General features: G+C 32.5%; 2 protein-coding genes across 6 annotated transcripts; both read right to left on the reverse strand.

The window, feature by feature from the left end:
• Window positions 1-1,620: 1,620 nt before the first annotated feature.
• On the reverse strand, window positions 1,621-4,195 carry LOC105764126 (thiamine pyrophosphokinase 1). 2 transcript variants are annotated; one of them, XM_012582600.2, is made up of 6 exons: window positions 3,950-4,195; window positions 3,707-3,803; window positions 3,018-3,090; window positions 2,712-2,813; window positions 2,178-2,427; window positions 1,621-2,004 (listed from the first exon to the last, which is right to left on the reverse strand). In XM_012582600.2, exons 1-6 carry the CDS (start codon window positions 4,176-4,178, stop codon window positions 1,886-1,888), a joined length of 870 nt encoding a protein of 289 aa, XP_012438054.1. In that variant the 5' UTR covers window positions 4,179-4,195; the 3' UTR covers window positions 1,621-1,885. The 2 variants fall into 2 exon arrangements, with proteins under 2 accessions (XP_012438054.1, XP_012438055.1); XM_012582601.2 differs by having other exon boundaries at window positions 3,707-3,808; window positions 3,950-4,098.
• A 1,326-nt stretch (window positions 4,196-5,521) lies between these two features.
• LOC105764127 (hypothetical protein) lies at window positions 5,522-15,585 on the reverse strand. Of its 4 annotated transcripts, none has more exons than XM_012582603.2 (28): window positions 15,327-15,585; window positions 14,967-15,174; window positions 14,742-14,860; window positions 14,067-14,183; window positions 13,853-13,999; window positions 13,046-13,674; window positions 12,596-12,717; window positions 12,398-12,489; window positions 11,721-11,934; window positions 11,529-11,595; window positions 10,926-11,074; window positions 10,768-10,832; window positions 10,501-10,674; window positions 10,336-10,407; window positions 9,788-9,889; window positions 9,621-9,710; window positions 9,221-9,296; window positions 8,833-8,929; window positions 8,635-8,704; window positions 8,335-8,514; window positions 8,095-8,217; window positions 7,930-8,013; window positions 7,595-7,779; window positions 7,371-7,509; window positions 6,917-6,976; window positions 6,718-6,822; window positions 6,419-6,547; window positions 5,522-6,169 (listed from the first exon to the last, which is right to left on the reverse strand). In XM_012582603.2, the coding sequence occupies exons 1-27, from the start codon at window positions 15,417-15,419 to the stop codon at window positions 6,434-6,436; spliced, it is 3,693 nt and encodes a 1,230-aa protein (XP_012438057.1). In that variant the 5' UTR covers window positions 15,420-15,585; the 3' UTR covers window positions 5,522-6,169; window positions 6,419-6,433. The 4 variants fall into 4 exon arrangements, with proteins under 4 accessions (XP_012438057.1, XP_012438058.1, XP_012438056.1 ...); XM_012582604.2 differs by having other exon boundaries at window positions 5,522-6,205; XM_012582602.2 differs by having other exon boundaries at window positions 5,522-6,547.
• Between the last annotated feature and the right edge of the window lie 5,941 nt (window positions 15,586-21,526).

A 21,526-nucleotide genomic window follows, 5' to 3' on the forward strand; every position in this document is an offset into this window, starting at 1 on the left:
GGCACTGACACTTGCTGATATTGGCATCTTCTGATTTATGTAATTTTAAAATTATTAACTAATTTGATTAAGTTATTATATTTATAAAATTAAAATGTTACATTAATCAATTGATCGAAATGGATCAAAATTTGATTGGAATCCATACTTAATTTAAGGCTGAATGGATACTTAACCATGGTCTATATAGAAAGTAAAATCCACACCTTTTTTTTTTATATATTATTTCTTTTATTATATATGTAATTGATTATAATAAACCCAAAAACAAAGTTACATTTAGAACAAAATCTTGGAATATTTCTTTGTCTACTTTTGAGTTTTAATCACTTATACTTCCAACTACACCTATTCATAGCCCACTCGAAAAGTAAGAGGATTTGGATAAAAATATATGATTAAAAATAAGTTTGGATAAAAATAAGACCCGTTTAGAAAATGAGTCGAACTTTAAGAAAGACTTTTTTGACCTAAGTTTGGCCCGACCCGAATATGCAAAATAAAAAACTGTTGTTTTTTTATTATTTTTTCAATATTTTGTTACCATTTCACTATTATGTTGCTAATATTTTGTTGTTATTGTTTTGATATTGTATAAATGTTATTGTTAATTTGTTACTATTTTAGAAGTATTTCCTTGTTAAATTGCACCTAAAGGTGAGCAAAATCCAATTTGATTGAAAAACTCGATAAAAATTTAAAATTTTGAATTAAATGGTTCGAGTTATTTGAGTTAATCAAATTATTAGGATAAACTCAAATAAAAAAAAATAAATTTTTCAGTTTAACTCGAATACGAAATACACAGTTCGAGTTATCCAAGATCTGAATAAGAAAATGCAAAACTATGCCTTTTTGATAAATGTTTACTCATTAAATTAAAGGGTAAAACCATTATATTTGTTTATGTAGTTAAATAATTTGTCCATATAAATACAACATTGAGTATAAATAATAGAATTCGTTAACTCGACTCGACTTGACTCGAACTTTTTTAACTCAATTCGATTTGTAAAAAATTCAAATTGAATTCGGTTACTAAAATAAAATTTGTCAACTTGACTAACTCAAAAATTTTTGACTCGATCCGACTCGACCGAATACTCACCTCTAATTGCACCTATGTTTGTGTTATTTAAATATACATATTATTTTTAATTCATTTTCAATTTATTGAGAAATACTTATTTTAATTTTTTAGTATTTTTATGTATTATATATTTTAAAAAAAATTATATAAAAAAATTAATACGGCCAGTACAGGCAGCGCCAACACTAAATTTTAACATTTTTATCTGAGTCAAACTTGGGCCAAATTTTAAACTTATTTTTCGGGTCAAACCAGACTCAGACCTAATAAATGAACATAAAATTTTGTTTAAACCCAACTTATGGACACCTCTACTCCCCCGACCATTGCATTCTTTTAACTTTTTTTGTGTTTTCTTTTTAATTCTATAAAATTCCTTCAGAATCTCAATAACCTCCAAGACAATCTCCAAATTATTACAACAACAAAAATGACAATCAAATTAAAACTCAATCAACTTAATTGTATATGAACAAAATTTGTCGACTTACCACATCCCATGGATCTAAAAGAAAAGAGGCGTCACTAAATTGGAAAAGAAAACAGAGAATAAATATTGAAATAATAAATGGTAATAAAGTGGTTCTAACTTTCAGACGACAACAATTGCTACATTTCATTGCTTTGCACTTTTGCAGGCAGCAATGCAATAGTTTTTCATTTTTCATCTTTTCAAAATCACCCCATCAACATCGGCTTTTTCGACCGGCCCTTTTTACACAAAAGCTAAATCCGCAGCCAATTCATACGAAAGCAAACTATGAAATATATGTACATAATAAATAACAGCCGCTACTATAACTTCTTAATGGAAATGGTCCAAAGAAGGTCACAATCAGATTGCACCGTCACTTTCTCTTCCTTAACTATATTCGATGTGCTTACTAGACCACCAAATTCCATCGCTGTGTTATCTGCACCACCCATTTGTTATAATCATATAGGATATATAATTAGTTTCCTTCCATTACATATACCTCCATTGCTGGAGAGCTTCAAAGACATAAGCATGAAACTATGCTCATTTGAGTTCAACAACCAAGTATAAGAAAGCAAGCCCCAGAACAAATGTAATGATATTGCTTACTCAGGTCCCACTGAAGCCCGGTCGTTGTACTGCTTTTTGATGGCGTCCCAATTGGGATGAGTCCACAGTGCGGGCCCTCAACGGAAGTTTGGATATGTATCTCGTGACAGTAAGTCCTTGGAAGGAGATGAATGAGACTATCGTTGGATAAAAGGACTATTCGCATGTACGAGAAACGGCATATGACATTTAGGTTCCCCATCTCATGATCAAATCGTCCACCAAGTGCTCCAACAACAAGAATGCAAAGCTGCCATTAAACAAAGAAAAAGGAAAGGATTATCTAAGCACACTCTACAAGATGCAATATATAGTATCTTTCCATGTTATCTGGACTCTTCGTTTTCTTCCAAAATACCGTATGGTATATATTCAGACATTAGTTTAGAGTATGTTCCTCCAATATAAACATAGTCACATTGGACACGAACTCTGACACCCATATCCGGAATTCACTCCGAATCCAAGTAATAAATATAGGCATCTATGGCAGATTCCTCTAGATAAATTCTAGAACGCTTAAGTTTAACTTACATTAGACTTATCCAAACCCGAAGCAGAGTCACGAATGTATGTTACACATTTATGTAGATCAGTGGTATCTTGATCATGAGATTTATCAACAATTTCAGTTCCCTACAAAAAAGCAGCAAGTAAAAACATCTCAACACTAAAATGTTATGCACCAGAGGGATCTAACACCTTAAATTGAAGGAGAATGAACATAGTGCTCATCAAAACAGAGCAGCAAATGAAACAAACATAAGAAAGAAGACATAAATCTTTACAAGTTTGAATTTACCACAAAATTAATGTAGAAATAGAAAATTTCCAACTTACAAGGCTGGCATAAAACTCAAGAACTTCTCTTCGTATCGAATCCATATCTCCTTTAATTACATCCGGCTTGTATCTGCCATGAATCAAAGCGCCAATCATACTACTTAAAAAGTAACAACAAAGGAAGCCTTTTCTAGATCACTTATAACAATAACATTGTTCAGGGACAGCCGAATTATTTGGAATAATTCTTCGAAGTATCATCCACCGGAACCAGCAAACTCTTCTGCAGGTCTGGTATCATCGAGAAAGTTTTGCTTCCAACACTGCTAACAGAGAAGTATATAACAAACAAAATAGTTGCCTTGTATATGACATAAGACATGGATTCAAATCACACCAACCAAAAACAATGCTAAGCCTGTTGAAAGGTCCGCCGGCTATGATGGATAACACTTCGAAGTGAGCCATCCCTCAACAATCATAAATCTAAAAAACTACCCAAAAAAAGAAGCTATGTTCTAAACAGTTCTTGTGTTCGTTTAAGAAAATTGTTGATCGAATTCAGTGGCTTTAATAACTAATGTAAGAATTTAAATCACATGAGACTCAGATAAAAGTAAATAAATTGATTCCGACTAAGCTTTATCGAACAACTTACATAAAAGGAATAAAACTAACACAAACCAAAGCTGTATATAACAGAAACGGATAAGAAATTTTTCTTAAAAAAAGAAAAGAAAAGAAACCTGCGTCGAACATCAGAGGCACCTTCCTGAGGGAAGAACAGAGGCATTTCGTCATACAAGCGATTGGCGCCACCGTCAGCACAGAGGTGAAGCTGAGCTGTTCTAAACCAAAAAAAAAAAGAAAAAAAAGAAGAAGAAAACATATAGAAGTTGAAGAGATGCATAATAGTGAGTTTTAAAAATCTTTCTTCAAAAAAAAAAAATCACTGAATCAATGAAAGGAGAAGAGGATGAAGTAAGGACCGTGGTTCCAGAGAAGAGGAGTGAATCTGGGGAGGTTTTGGTTAAGAACGAGCAGGGCGTACGTTAGAGAAGGGCGTCGTTGTAGGGGAATCGTGGGGAGAAGAAAACAGGACGAATGGTGCATAAGGTCCATGGCTATCATTCGCTTCTTCACCAAGCGTAGAGAAGAGGGAGAAGGGACGGTAAGATGTTTTGCCTTTGCCAATTTTATAGATTGTAGCCTCAACATTTTTGTACGGAGCGGTGCATCATTGGCTATTGAGTATACTATTTGTTAAATTTATACTTTTTTAAATTGTACTATAAGTCCTTATCTTATGCATAAATTGTGAATTTTAGTCTACATATTTTGATTTGATTAATTTAATCATTTTACTTTTTGAATTAGTCAATTTTAATCCCTATACTTTTGACATTTTAAAATTTCACCCAAATAGTTGCAATTTATATGTGATATAGAGACAAAGGAACAAGAGGTATTTTGGTATATATTTCTTAACTGAAGATGCTGTCTTGGTACAGATTAAAGAGATTGTGTGGGCTTAGTTGGGAGGAAGACCAATCAATAGAACTGATCCTATTAGTGCTTCACTTTGTGCTTCTTGGGGTATCATTGGTTAATTTGTTTGTATAGCTTAAAGTTATTGTACAGTGTCTTTTGTTCTTTTGTAACTGCATTCTTAGATTAATGAATTTCATCATTCATCCAAAAAACTAGTTACAATTAAATCTGTTTAGTTAAATATTGTTATTAGTCTTGCATTATGCATAAAGTTATATGTTTAATTTATATTCTCTAATTTAATCATTCTTAGCCCTTTTACTTTTTAGAATTATAAAATTTCAATCTCTATACAAACCATAACTATTAAATCCATAAACAAATCTACTTTTATGAATACATTATGAAAATAACAAGCTTATTTGATATAACACGTGATAATATGTTTGTCCTATAACATTTTCAAAATAACTTTTGATTATTTTAAAATTCAAAAAGCACATTAACTTGAAATATCAAGTATAAGGACTGAATCCATAGCTTCCTTACAATACAAGGACTAATGGAAGAATTTGACCAATTATTATATTCATTTAGAACGTGGCCGCTGGTGATCCTCACAAATTGCACCTTCCACTTTGTCTTTATCGCAAACGCTACGGTCAACCCAAACCCAAAAAGGAGACTTTTAGACTTGCTGTTTTCACGCCAAAGTGATAACTCTTTTCCTCTTCTTTTTTTATACCAAAAAGTGTAGGTTTTAAATATATCCAACAACATATTATGCTACGTTAACAATTTAATATATGCTACACAAAACATCTTAACATTGCTTGTGTAACACTAGTCCTTTTGAATATGTGCTTCAAAATAAAACTATTTTTTTCTCCACCTCGCAATTATTTTAAATTGGTATTAACCCCCGACAATGTCCCAATGTCAAGCTCAATCAAACAATGACAAATAGAAAAAACATGTTAAGATGTTTAATTGATTGAAAAGATATATAAATATATATACAAAAGTTGACAGATATATGACATAGCATATCATCTTTGAATAAATAGCAATGAGAACAAAGAAAGATAATGCATATCATTTAGCCACCGACCTCCCATATAATCAATATTCTTTACAATATTCCAATCCAAAAACAGTCGGGGTGTTTTCTTTGCATATATATCAAAAGCCATTTACTTTTTTTTCCATTTACAAGGAATACGTAATCGATGGCGACCACATCACAAAGAAGTTACTTTGATCAACTTTGTCACTCTTCTGTACGTATAATACGAGGACATGATGATAACGCCATATGGATAATGAAATAAGCCAAAATAGGCAAAAAAAGAAAAAAGAGTAGAATTTTATCATTTCAACTGCTACTCTTTTACTACGTTATTCTCACAGGCGCTTTGGGGGGTTAACCTGCTGACTCGATCGACCATGTGACCTATTTAACTACCGAGTGCCAACTTCACTTTATTTTCATATTTGTCTACTGCTGTTACACGTTAGCCATCAAAAGCTACATAATAGCCAAGGAACGGTCTTTCCGATCTCGCTTTCTTCCCTGAATGTGCCTTTTGGCCTGAGACCTAAGGCTTAATGGACAGAGTATAAGGGAGGAAGGCACTTCTTTTTCCCTTTTCCACTGCCATAAGGTATCACATAAATAGAAGAAATGCCACATCTGTGTGCTCTTCTGAGGCATAATGCTGAGGGGAATGGAAAATGCTTTAAATAGACTTAACCTGCTAGTTAAATATTGTAAAATTTATACCAAGAATAATAATAATAATTCAAGCAAATAAATTTCGGAAAAACACCTATATACAACTATTATAATACAAGGAAAGAAGCCAGAACCTGCACGCAGGTCTCTCAAATTGGCCACCTTACCTCTTTTTTTTTATGGTGAGAACGAAGAATGAAAGGAAAAAGGAATGGCAATAAAACAAAAATACCTCCCCTTCCTTCCTCTACATGAAGTAGCTTAAGGGTTTTTTCTTCCTTGATCCACCTTCTCCATATAATTCATTCCATTGAAGCAGCTCATTCATATTTGTAGACTCTGATGACACACTTGCACAAACCTGCATTACCATTTCCAACCAATCAAATATAACACAAGCTATGACAAATATAATGTATTAAATGTTAATATATGCTTTAAAAAGCTCACACACATTCTGAACTTCTTTGGCCATAGATAATCCAAAACTAGAACTTCTAAAAATATAATACTTAAGAATGAAGAGAGTACCTGCTCATGTGCATATTTAAAATCATCCATCTTCAGAGAACGAATGTCAGCACTGCTATACAACGAAGGTGCAGGTCTATCCTCAGCCACTGCCGAAGCTCTCTCCTAAAATTGCATGAAACATCAGTACACTATTGTATATAACTTTCATGTAGCTGCGAAACGATCACAGAACATGTCAGCCAAAATGTTAACTGACCTTCTTTTCCTTATCCAAAATTTCTCGTATGGGACAATGTGCTGCAGTCACGCAGAGGTTCTGCAAACATAAAGTTTTATTAGGGAAATAAACATAGGTAAAAGATCAAACCACCTACCCGTTAAAAGGTTTCAATTTGGTTTCGAATAAAAGTTAGAAGATAACTTAGTTTACAAGAAAAGACAAGCCTAGCTATCAACCTGGATGAGTTAAAGTTTTATTTTAGAGGGAAAAAGAAGTTCAAAATTAGCTTATGCCGGAATTGTTGCCACTCTAATGCAGATGAAAACTCATTAAGAATAAATATTTTGCTTAAACGATAAAATGACCAAGCTAGTTCAATTTAGTATTAGCATATGTTTGCCGATGACTAACTTTCCTTCTTTGGTTAGCAAACACCTCTTTACATATTCAAGCAAGACAGTAAATCTAGTAAAAAGATGGAAATATCAACCTTCAGGTCACTTCCAGAATATCCTTCAGTCATATTTGCAATAGCTTCCAAATCAACATTGGATGACAATTCCTCTTTTGCCAATATAACTCTTAGAATTTTTTCTCGATTTGGAGCATCTGGCAAATTAACCATCAATCTGCACAATATTCAACAGGGATGTCAATGGTGCTTGTTATAAAGTCAGAGAACAGCAACTCAAAGAAACAATACAAGAAACATACCTTCGAGGAAGCCTCCGAATGACTGCCTCATCAAGGTCAAATGGCCGGTTTGTAGCCGCAAGAACCAACACTCGTTCTCTATCCTTCGTACGGAGACCATCCCAATTTACCATAAATTCATTCTTCATTTTACGCATAGCCTCATGTTCACCTGGATTCTCCCGTCTCCCTAACATGCTATCAACCTAAAATAACCACCCAAGTCAATCCAAAATGCAAGGAACAGGAAGAACACCAAAACAATAAAGGCCAAGACAGAAATATCAGCAACCAATCTTCTGCTAACACAGAATACACGAACACAAAATGAACGAAGATGGGAGAAAATAGCAAACCTCATCAACAAAAATAACACTAGGTGCAATTTTACTGGCGAGAGAAAAAACAGCTTTAACATATTTCTCTCCTTCACCAAACCACTGCAAGACATACAAATATGTCATATAATCTATCTTGTAACAGAAAAGGAATGTTCCACAGTTTCGACACACTTAAAATACCTTAGAAGTAATGCTGGACATTGATATGTTAATAAAGTTTGCACCAGCTTCAGTTGCAACAGCTTTGGCAAGCATTGTTTTTCCAGTACCAGGAGGCCCAAACAGCAGTATTCCTTTACAAGGCTGCAAAAGCAATAACATTGGAAATGATAAAACAAAGGGATTTAGTTTGAAAAATGCACGACTCCAAGTGACATGATAAAGCAAAACACATCGGAAAATATGTATAAATAAGTCAACCTTTGTCAACTGTCCCTTGCAAAACAAATCAGGCCTTTGAAGTGGAAGCATCACCAATTCCTTCAAGGTATCCTTGACATTCTCAAGGGCTCCAATATCATCAAAGCTAACCCCAATATCACTTGGTGGAATAACATCACCAAGGAGTTTCTTCTCAAACTCATTCTCAGTGACCACATCCTGAAAATGAGAAAAAGTTATATGTAATTCAATAGCATGCTAAATCTCTAACAATATAGATAACTGCATCGGACACAGTTACTACAAAATAAAACCCAAGATGAAGAAAGGCAATTGAACCTTAAGTGATTTCTTCAAGCTTTTGCTTTCGCTTTGAATTCCTTGCAAAATGCTCAACCCATATTTGATGCTGCAAGAGAAAATTCACAGAAAAATATATCACGTGAGAAAATGGAGAAACATTTTGTTCATCCAATTCTAGATTCTGTTTTAAGATTTTGGTGATGTGGATTGCAGTAAGTGAAAATAATATAAAACCTTTCAGCTGAAATTATGAGTTTAGCATCTTTGACCAAAGCTTCTGAAGAATGCATGAAGTGGTGACTCAATGCCCAGCCTACCACTTTCTCCACACCTATAATAATAGGAAAGGTACAAAATTAGTAACATCAAGGGAAAAAATTAGTAAATATTTTGCTTGTACCTCTTCCCAAAATTACATATAATGCTGCTTTTTGAATTTTATATAGAAAAGGTTTACATATTTGACACCTTTAAAATAAATGATCAATTAAATTTTCAAAAAGAGTACAAAGCCTTGAAGACCTTTCATATACATACAATGGTATATGGGTTAAACAGTTGAAAAACAGGAAAATACACTTGGAAGGAATGCATATAAAATACGGAGCTCAAAGATACTAACTCTCATTTGCAAGACTTTGATCTTTAATGGAAAGTGATTCAAGGTCGGGGCAGTCCAAACCACTTCGATTGAGAACCTGATAGCATAGAATTATTAAGAGATATCTCCAAAAAGAGACTAGTACTTGTACATCAAGCTTTCAAAGATATGAACTGTTCTGTAATTTCTAAATAATAAGGAAACTTCTGTTTGTCTGGGAGACGGAAGTAGAGGGTGAGAGGTATAATTTTATTATAAACTTCTTCAGCCTTATCAATAAGGTTAATTATCCTACAGAAGGACAGGAAATTAAGCCACTTTCAAGCAATTTACTTTTGGACAGAAGCTCATAACATCATGCAGAAACAGGAAGCACACAACTGGTAAGAAAAAAACAAAGCAAGATTAAAGCAATACTCACAGAGCGAAGGCTAACAATGTTTGACTGTGCTTTAAGAGTTTCACTGTCCCGCTCCAATTGCTGCTTCCAATCCAAAAGTAAAGCCTCATCCTGACATGATTCAGGAGCATTAAGTATTTCAATATTCGTCAAGAGGATAACTGAAGCAGGAGCTGACATATACACACCTGAGGCAACTGGATCGTCACTTTGTTAGGGAAAAGGCGAGTTACTTGTTTCATGGTTTTAGGTGTTTCTTTGCTTCTGTCATGAAGTCTGCCAAAATTATCCTGCATAGGGATGACACATCAGGTGTGTTATTGGAAGGAGAATGCTAGAAAAATATGAGAATACAAGATACAATGGACTAAGAATGTTATTTCAACACATATAAGGACGCTCTATAGGAACAGAAAAACTTGAGTAATGAAATGGAAATGCTACCCATTGAAATACCATTGCTTTGAATTCAATAAAATAACATATCTAAAAGGTTTGTAGATGGCAATCACAGCAACTCCAGAAAAATACAGAGCATGTAATAACAAGTATAAACATTGAAACATAACCATATGATCCCACAAGCTCCTACTAAAGGTTAAAACAAGTAGAGAGTTAGATACCACAAAGACAAGTCAGGTATATATATATAAGGTTAGACAGTAGTACAAACACTCAGAACAGTGACATACTCCATCTTTCAAGGTAAAAGAAATTAGGCAAAAGATTGACATACTGGAAATGCAAGATCAAGCAAAGCAGTCTGGTTCGCTCCAAACTTGGTGAACAAAAGACTGCCAGGGTGAGACTGCAAAAACACAATTGGCAACACCAAAGAGTTAAAAATAATTCATATAGCACAAAAATAAGAAGCAGAGCTAAACAAAATATAGTATCTTACTTTTTCCTTACGATTATCCATCTGAGCATGAGAACCAATTACTACAACATTTGCTGGCAAATTCTCAAGCTTACTCTTCAAGGAAGTATATACATCTGTATTTCCAGCCATAGACTTCTCTATGTCTTTCACAAACAATATCAAGGGATTGCTTTTGCTTTCATTGAATGCGACCTATAAAAATGAGACGATTTTAGAGAGAATAAATGTTTAAAAATGTGAGCATGATGAAATAATAGCTCTCATGTATTAACCAATGACACAAACCTCAAAAATTTCATTAACCGGCTTGTCAACATCATCACCTCCCGGTTCCAAGCGCAGTGAGCTAGCTGTAGGGTGAAAACTTATAATTGATAAGATTGGACAAAAAGCCGCCAAATAAAAGACATTTAAATTAATGGAAGATAGCTTAAAAGCATCACCAGTACAGAAGAAACCATGATCTTCTTCACAAAGACCACCAAGGTCATTGCCTTCAGGAATAGACCTGTCAAATCTGACCCCAATTTTTGAGGAACCATTTTCTTCGAAAGCAAGGACTACTTTTCCCCGTACACCAATTGTAGGTCCCCTACATAGACCACAAAAAATACATGTACATAATGCTAACACAAAATTACCCATAAAATATCTGGGCCACAGGCCTTGGTGAGCTTTACTCCAGGAAATCTGGTGCACCGGCATCAAGCCCAATACTGGGCCAGCCCAGCCTCTCCATTTTGATGCCTCTAGAATACATTAATAAAATGTCCCTCGAAAAATCACACATGCTAACCATCATACCAGCAAACTTCTCAGAAAAAACAAATATAAATGTCTCAAATGACAATAAAATCAAGGTATGGAGTCAAATTGGATTATCAATCCATGACAGCAATTATAGCATGTAGATGGCATATGCTTGCAAGGACAGCACCAAAATGAGATAAACTTCAAATTTAAAATTTAAAGCATAGAGACTTGCTAATAAAAAAAAGCAATGGCTAATCTAAACTGTAGAATATACATAATGCAAAAGAAAATACCTTAAAGCAGGTTGTAGAGAGGAAAGTGTAGAAGGTGATGTGGTACCTACGAACTTAACCCTATCACCTGGAATTTTAACATTAATTAATTCAGTAAGAAGTTGGTAATATTTTATCATCAAATTAACCGTTCGGAAAGATATGGCATTAGTGTATAGCAAAAGCCAATATTATCTCAAAGAAATGTCATACCTTTCTTAAATGTATAGTTTTTAGATGTAGCGGTAGATACTTCCTGCTTTGGCAAAACATGGAGTGAAGAAGCACCTGTTATATCAGCTTCTACGCTAGAAGTTGCTCTCTTCTGCTGCGACACAGCAGCTTGTACAGCTCTTTTGGCATATATAGATGCCCTTTCAGCCCTTGAAGTTTCTTTCAAACTAACAGCTTCCTTTGATGTTGATCCCTGGATATATTTTTAAGATAAGAACAAAAGATGCCACAAAATAATACAAGACATTTAGAAACTCTAAAAGTAGACAATACAGAAATTTGAGCAACCACAAGAAAGAGACTAAGGCTGGAAATAGAATCTATCTTAATAAATCATTAAACACAGTTGCTTAAGGGAACTTCCAGCCAGAATTTGGCACATTTGCTTACAAATTGAAAATATCTCAAGTCATTTACATATTTGGTGAGGCAGAATCATAATCTACAACATTAACAAGAAGTATAGACTCCAAGAACTCCCCCCAGATCCCATACAAGATTTGGAAAAACTGTCTACTACACCACTTCCAAAGGAATGATATTAAGATAAAATGAACTAGGAAGCATGCAAACTATAATTTTAGAGCAATCTTGCTTTCATGACATGCAATTGCAAAGAATCAAAAGTCAAAACAAGTTGGGGAAAAGATGCATACACCAGGCAACAGAAGAGAATCAACAACAAGCAATCTAGCACCAAAATGCTTTGCAAGTGCCTTTGCCAAAGTCTCCTGATATATTTCAGAACCTACACATAACAAAGGAGTTAACTAATCTCACCAGGGATTTGAAAGAGCAAATAAAAAGAATTAAACATTTTTACAAGACAGATTTACAGAAAACATCAGTCATACCTGCAGGACCAGATAATAATATTCGAGGACTCATGGTGGGAAGATCTGATGCATACTTTGCAAATTTATTACACTTCAAATGCACATAGGTTGAGGCTATCAACACATTCTTTGTCGTATTACTGTCACAACAGAAATTTTAAAGTAAATTGAATAAAAACTTCCCAATAACCAAAATCCAGTATGTAAGCAGTGAACCAGAATCTAGTTACGAAAAAAACAGAAGGCACAAATATGATACCGTGCAAAAGGAATAGCATGTGGTTGACAATTTACTGCATAATTAACCAATGGACTCACAAAATATGCAAAAGAGAAGAGAGGCAAAAGAAATAAACGCGATAATCCTTATCAGGTTCCCAACATATAGGCATTAGGAATGATCGAATTATATTCCCAAGACAATACAAAAGAGCAAATCCGATTAAGAGCAAAAAGCACACGATTTACCTTAAAAAATATGGGAAATTTTCAAATGAGATCTCTATATTATCCGGACTGAGAATGCCTTCCTGTAAAGCATCTTTAAATGCTTGCCGCTTAGCAGATATTGAAGTTGTAGGAGGATCAAATTCCTTAAGCATCTTTCTAATTTCCCTTTGCTCGTCAAGAATTTTGGCTATGCTGCCTGTAAAATCGAAGTCAGTAGACGGTGTACCAGCAAGGATACGCAATAATGGTCTTAAGGGGTAACCTGCCCCAGGGATTTTCATATTGCCAGCATCCATACTATCATCCAATCCAAGCCTGTCAAGATTCGGGTTTTCATTGGTAGCATCGGAAGCAACAGTTTTCTGCCTTGCAGAAGCAGTTGCTGGATCACTATTACCAGCATTGTCCTTCATGTCAAGTTCTGGAACACAGTCATCCAACATGTTGCAACCAGAAGGTAGATTGGACATCTCTGGATTCTTTTTTGTTGACAAGGAGGTCAATATTGTTGCTGCACCATTAACAGCTGATGAATCCCTCGACCGTGCTTCAATAATCCCTTTTATAGGAGCAGTCTGAGCTTCTAAAGTACTAACAGAAGGTATGCCTGGAGCATCTAAGTTATCACTGGTGAGCTGCTGAAATATCTAAGTTCCCATCAAGGAATTAAAATAGTTCTAAGATGGAAAAAATATCATAAGAATGTCAAAGTTTAATAAAAGAAAAAACGCAGGAAGATGACACTGCATAGATTCTCATTTGACAGGGAGATGAATATCAATATTCCTAAAAGAATGCGTTAGACATGTTAAATAAAAAGGATACATAAGCATGATCTCCTGTGGTAGTGAAAATCAATTCATCACCTGCATTCAGAATTAAAGTAGCATTTTTACGGTAAGTCCTTCCATTAACCTGGACAGCACCTTTTCCTCCTGTAACTTCTAGTAATGCAATAGAAGTGCCATTGCTCTGCATTGGAAAAACAAAATCAGCACTCTCATGAACTTGTAATAAAAGTGTTTGCAAAGGTACATACCTCTATGTGCTTCACTTTGCACAAAACGTTGCTAATATTGGAATCTTTAAGACATAAGTTACACTGACGGCTTTGGCCAGCAGTGAATGGCGTGCCACACATGACCAGGTGAGGATTCTGGAGATGAACCGAACAAACATTAATAAGAATCTGAAGCACAATAGCTTAGTATGAAAACAACCATAAAGGATACAAATCTATATACAGAGGCCAATTAACTCGCTACTTAATGGTACATTCTTGGACATACACGTTGTTAGGTAAAGTTCAAGACATCCAGAATGACGTCTAGAAATTCCCATGGGCAAGTTTGGCGTTTACCAAATAGACCAATAAGCTCATTTAGATCTTTTCTAATGGAAAACTTCCAGTGTGTTCAAGTTCAAGTCTCCTAACTAAACTAGCAATCGAAATTGACCAATTCGATTATGAACTCCAAGATTCCACTACATGATTAGAACCAAACATAGTGTATGATTGCTATACACCCAATTCAGGTGATAAGATTTCATTGACATCCAAAATTCCCATGCCAAAGACCTTTTTTTTCTTTTCACATGATAGCTAAAAGACCAAGAATTCGTGTACGAGTTGTAATCCAACTCATTAAACACAGATCAAGAATCAAATGACAATCCATAACTAGGAAAAGTAATAAAATTTCATAGAACAAACCTGAGAGTGCTGGGAAAGAAGCTTTCCCCATGGAACTTTAGAACCTGATTTCGCTGGCTTCTTCTTAACCCGACCGCTAAGCCCCTCGGCTTTCTCCGCATCAACAGCAGCTTCACCTACTTAACCAAAAACACCCCCACATCAAAACCCCGTAAAAAACCAAAACCGACCCCAAATTGATTAAAACCCCTAAAAACCAAATAAGAAATTAATCAAAGATCGCACCTAAGGTCCCCGCAGACACTAAACTAACGTTCTCTACGTCAGCATCAGCAGACTTATCGGTGGGGACAGACCCATCATCGGCCTTAGCCACATCAGATACCCGCAGATCAGAGGACCGAAGCTCCGTTACAGGTGAGTCCGACCCGGATTCCTTAACCGACCCAGAACCCGTCGCTCCGTTGGAGGGAGACGACGCTAGCTCAGACGCCTAAACAAAACCAAAAAAAGAAAAAAAAAATCAGTCCCAGATTCAAATCTACACAAAAAGATAAGATTTTCCCACGTCTGCAGATTAAAAATCCTAAAGAAGGGAAAACAAACATTAGATTATTAGAAGGGCCAGGAAAAAAAAGGTGAGACCTTGGATCGTTTACTAGAAATATGATTAGATGTAACGGGGGAAGAAGAAAGGGGGCGTTTGGAAGAGGAAGAACTCCGTCGCGTTTCAACCATCTTCTTTGCTGAAGATGAAAGAAAAAGAAAAAAAAGGGTTTTACCCTCTCTGGGTTTTCACGGATTCGAAAAAGAACGTCCTTTGGGGGTCTTTGGGGAAGAAAATAAGGAAGCGAAAAGGAAGTGAATGATTGCGGGAAGATCAGTTATCAAAGGTTCCTGTAGAGGTGCAGCTAATATTTATTTATATAATATTCAAACAATTTTTTTTTATTTTTTATTTTTTATTCTATAAATGTTTAAAGAAAATTGGAATTATTAGATTTTATTTTTATTTTTATTATTTTTTGGGAGGTTATGATTCATAGGAAGTGGTGAAATGGGTGGTTTGGTTTTGCAGGTTAGGTTAATATATATATATATATAAAAGGCACATGTTTGTTTTGAGGGTTTTTTCTTCTTTTAAATACATTTATTGTTGTTTGGTTGGATTATTAATTAATAATTTTTAATATAAATTATTGATTATTAATTTAATATTCAGTGTGTGAAAGAGGGTTTTCTCAGATTTTGTCAACCCTGTTAGGATTTTCAGCCGAAAATGATAATAATATTATGTAGCCAATACAAATTCAATCAACTAGGTTTAAGGTTTTTTTTCTCATTGGAAGAGTGGAATGTTTAATCAAAATAATTCACTTTGGTACAACTAAAGCCAAAACAACCCCAAAAAACATTACACTACAGGAGTACAGGCCTAATGAACCTAATCCTACCCCTCCAGATTTTTTCCTTTTATCAAAACCCTTAAACATCCTACGTACTCTAATTAAATTAGTTAAATTTTAAATTATTAATTTAATTAATCTAATCAAGTCTACTAATTAGTCACAATGAGTGGTAAAATAAAAATTTAGAGATTGTATAATTGTAAAAAGCAATTTTTATTCCCTTGTTTTTAGTTTCAAACTTTTGTTACACAATTACTTACAAAAATAGAATGTATAATTGTAAAAATTACACTAATATATTTTTTTTCAAAGTTGCCCTTAAACTTTCTTCTCCACGAAGTCACTCATATTGTTCCATTTTTTGTCAAATAAACTCAATTTTAATGGAAAATTTTGATGTGGCTATTAATCAATTAACGATTGATAGTTTTCTTAATGTGAAATGACACCTCATTGTTAATAAGGCGTGACACACCATTAATTATGCGACATGTTATTCCAATTAGAACGGATCATTGTTGCAAAACCTCCCATTTAGATCCTCGAATAGAGCCAACCCATGCCTGAACTGACTTGTGACCCTAACTTCACTACGATGATGCCAAATCTCTAGTAGATTGTGGATTCCATAGCTCATCATAATTGGTGGTTTCATCACCCAAAAATACTAAAAAAATGAAAAAAAAAACTCACTCTCAAACTTGTATTTTGTTATAAAAAATGAGAGGTAAAGAGTTTTTATTAAATTTTGTCGGTAAAAGTATAATAAAAGTTTATATATTAAGAGTCAGCTTGCATTTTGTCTTTTTACTAAAAATGAATAATTTAATTCATATATTTAAATTAATGAGCAAACTAGTTTTTTGGTTAAAATTTTTATCAATTTTACTGTTAAAAATATGTTGAGCAATATAATATTCAGATTCTGTTCAAATTTAAGAGTAAATTAGTCTATCTACTGATCTACTCAAAAAACGAAGAAATTAATCCATATACTTTAGATTAAAAATAATATAAAATGTTATTTTTACACCAAAGCTTAAATAATTATATATATTTAAATATTATACAAGAAAACCTTCATTCATCACTATGGAAACAAATATTATTATTTATTTGTACCTTATTAAAATTCTTACAGGTTTTCGAAAGTTCATAGCGACGATGAGGTGATGCTGTGTAAATTCTGAGACAACAGGCCTTGATTTCAGAGATGCTTCCTGTTAACCTAAAGTTGTATTTATTCTAAATAATCTCAGAGCCCCCAAAGTCAATTTGTGTTTATTGTAGTTAAGTCAACCCTAATTGTTTAGTATTAATAAGATGTCATTAACGTTTAAATATATTATATTATCAACCTGGAACATTGTGGATAATGAGAATTACTCATTTAAGCTTATGTCTTTTTCATTATTGGTTCAAACGGTGAACATGGTAGAGTCATCACATGGATTATTAAATAAATGTAATAATTAGGCAGGTTTTTTTTATTTTTAGCTTGATTAGGTTTTAATCATTGGTATGGATATATATACAGAAGAAATTAATTAAAAAACTTAAACTTCAAATAAATAAATAACTAGAAATACGAGAGTAAAAGAGAACATATGAATTTTATTGATCAATCGAGATGTTTACAAAGCTTATTCAAAGTTTATATTTAAAGTCTGTTTGTTTCATTGAAATAATTTTGGAAAATAACTTACTTTTCGGGACAAGTTAATATTTTCGGTGTTTGGATGAATCTATGCAAAATATTTTCTGTTATTTGACAAATTTCTTAAAAATATTTCATAAAAACTATTTTCAATGAAACAAAAATACATTTTGAGATTTTCTTATCTTTTTTATTGTTTAATTGAGTTTATTTTATATTTATAAATTTATATTTTACATTGTTTTTGCATATATTAAAAATATTTTGTTAAATTCAGTTCATTACAACATCATTTTTAGTTAAATGACTACCAAATGGGTATTTTTTATTTAAAAACGTGACATCAACAAATTTGACAAAATAATTTAATAATGTCAACAATTGGACTTATTTTTCAAATCTGAAAAGTAAAGTGACTAAATTCTTGAAAATAAAAGTACAAAGACTAAATTGCAAATTTGTGAAGAGTACATAGACTTGTGACATATTTTAACCTTTATACTACAAAAATTTATCATTAATATATTTATAATACGTGAAGAATATTATTTAAAATTATTATTTTAAATTTTATTATTAAAATAAAATTGAGATATTAAATAATTTATTAAAACAGTAAATTATATTAATAATTTATTATATAACTAAATATAAATAATTAATATGTATGTTTAATAATATTGAAAATATAATATTTTATATTCATATTTTAAATCTTTTAAAATAAAATAAAAATAAAATTATTATCAATATAATAATATTAAGCTTGATTTAAGTTAATTTTATATAAAAATAAAAGTACCTATAGAGGATCTTTTTGAAAAAATGTAAGTCATTTTACAGGAAAATGACTTATTTGCGTAAAACATTTTTCAGTAAAACCTTTTATATGTAAACAAACGGACCCTTATAGACATAAGAAGTATACATGATATAAAACTCTACTTCTAATGACTATTAGAGTCCTAGAGTACATCAAACTTTTTTTATCTTTATCTTAATGGATATTTAGTTAAGATAGAATATTCATAACACCTTATTAAGATAAAAACCTTGTGAGGAAAAAAATTCCTAGTGAAAGAAAAATAGTATATATATTTATAATATGCATAACATGCTGCATCATTAAAAACTTTACAAAAAATCTAGTAGGACAAAACCTCTATTAAAGGAAAAATAGTACAACGCGTATTTATTCCACTTTATAATAACATCACATAATATCTCATGTTTTACGTATTCTAATCTTGAATACTAACTTTTAAATAATCATTGAAACAAATTTGATATTCTTCGAAAGTCACAAGTGAGGAAGAATTTTGGGGAAATATGTTTTGATATTTTTATGAGTTTCAACAATAATTATAACAAACTTTGATCATGACTCTTCTATACATGTGCATGTTATATCATTTTATAATTTTCTTTCAACTAATATTCACCGAGTTGAATTTACCATAAATGTTCAAATCAATTTAATTCATATATTGAATAATTTCCCAAGAATTTCTATATGCTTTCGTATTCTAAATCCTTCAAGGATTTTAATATAAGCTTCACTATATAGTGATTCATATAAATGTTGCAACAACAATCATTAGACGCATGTCAATTCTTTCACAAACTGTCAGACTAATAAGATATCTAAAGGTTATTACATTCACCACAAAAAAATACCTTTTCATAATAATTTCTAGAAATTTAGCAAAAAACTTCATCATTTTTCTTATTTTGTTTTCAAAAACTACTCATTTGTACCCCCATTGACTTTATACCTTTAGACATTTGGCCTACTAGTCCATAAACTTTACGAATTTAATTCTATTTGAATCGCATCTTTTCATTTTGATCAATCTATTTCATGTCTAAAATTCTCAACAAATTTCTTCAAGATCTTCATTTTCTTTCATTATTTCAATAATAAAATTGCACGAAACTGTCATCTACAACTTCTCATTCTTGCGGTTCCATAATTTCTCATATTGACATAACTTATCGAGATTTTTTTTTATTTTCATCATCTCCATATTTAGGTACCTAAATCTCTTCAAGAGTTTAAATAATTAGTTATGTCTCAAGTCTTTTTAGGAGCAATTGCCTCCACTATATGACAATCTAGATTTGTTATTTTCTTTTACGAGAATTTTCACCTTTGGAACCAACTGATCTATCATGCTTCAGGCATGCATTGTAATAGCCCGGTTTAGACCCTAGTCGGAACAGTAGTTTCGAAACCACAAATTTGAGGTCGTAAAATTCTTTTAATATTATTTTTGGTAATTACAACATGTTATTTGATATGTGTGAAAATTTCGTGATTTAATTTTATGGATTGGTTGTCTAATTTGATAAAAGGACTTAATCGCGTAAAATGTAAAAGTGGCATTCTAATTGTTAAAGTGCTTAATTGCTTTGATTAATTAAAGATGGGATCCTTATGTTGTAATTTGGCCATTAAACCATGAGATGGACGGTTATGGGCTTATGTTATATGGTTTTCTAATTAAATTACAAAGGTTAAAATAGTAAATGGTATATTAATAAGAAATAAATAAAACAAAGCCATAATAGTGTTCATCTTTTTCATTCTCTTCAACCGAAAATAAGAATGAAGGAGAGTATGGAAGCTAGAGAGGAGGCCGGCTGCATGTAGTGGAAAACCATGAAATTGATTGCTTAGAAGTTAAAAATTTTAAAGTGGATGGGTAACTCTTCTAAACTCTCCTTTGCCTATATCTTTTCATTGATTAATTTTGGTTAAATTACTGATTTAAGTTTGACCGAATGTGTGAGGGAAGGAACAAAATTTGAATTGATAAACTCGGTGTTGGGAAATATTAGCAAGCATTCCTTGAACTTTTATTCTTTTGTGTTTGCGAATTAGGGAAAACTGTTAGATTGTTGTTCGAATTGTACCCCTATTAGTATTGTTAATTGCTGCTCTATTATTACTGTTCGATCATGGTTGATGCTGTTGAATATTGCGGTGATAAGGATGCTTAGAAAAGGGTGTATGCATGCTGTTTTATGGACTGCTGTTTGGTGTATTAATGCAACAGTAAATTATTGTTTAGACGTCAATAATGTGGTCTGAGTGACTTTAAATTATGTTAATAATGGTTGAAGTTGCCAATGAATATATAATGATGTATTTATTATGTCTGGAACTTGAGAAAAGGAGTGTTTGATACTATCATTAATGTAGCTGGGAAGATAATAGAAAATCAGATTAATGCTACATATGTATGATCGAATGCTTTTGAAGTGTTAAATTAATGATATTTATTAGTTACGACTTATGTGTAAAAATCAATGTTAAAGGGTTAATGCAACCATTATTAAAGTTATTAAATCGAATAAAAGCGAGTAAATGCTACGAATTTATGTCTTAAGTGTTAGTTAATGAGTTGATTAAGTAGTGATAAATAACCGTATGTTTATATTGTTGGGCGGTTTATGGGCTATTTATTTCAACAAGAGAAAAGGTGATAATAATGCTAATTAATGTTGTTTAAAATTGTCAAAGAGTGTAATTAGTAATTAATATGTGCTACATTAATAAGTTAACTGTTAATTATTATTGAAGTTTGTTTCGATGGGTCAATTGTGCTATTGGAATGCGAATTTGAATATTGTCGAATTGATAATAAATACCTAATTATATTGCCATATTTTGATTTTGTGTATTAATGTTATTTATTAAAGAGTATCTTAATGCTATCTAAATATGTAAGTCTGTGAGACTTTCTTTTAGGTTTCATGAACTATTATAAATTCCT

The sequence above is a fragment of the Gossypium raimondii genome, chromosome 12, assembly GCF_025698545.1.
Source record: "Gossypium raimondii isolate GPD5lz chromosome 12, ASM2569854v1, whole genome shotgun sequence".
Lineage (NCBI taxonomy): Eukaryota > Viridiplantae > Streptophyta > Magnoliopsida > Malvales > Malvaceae > Gossypium > Gossypium raimondii.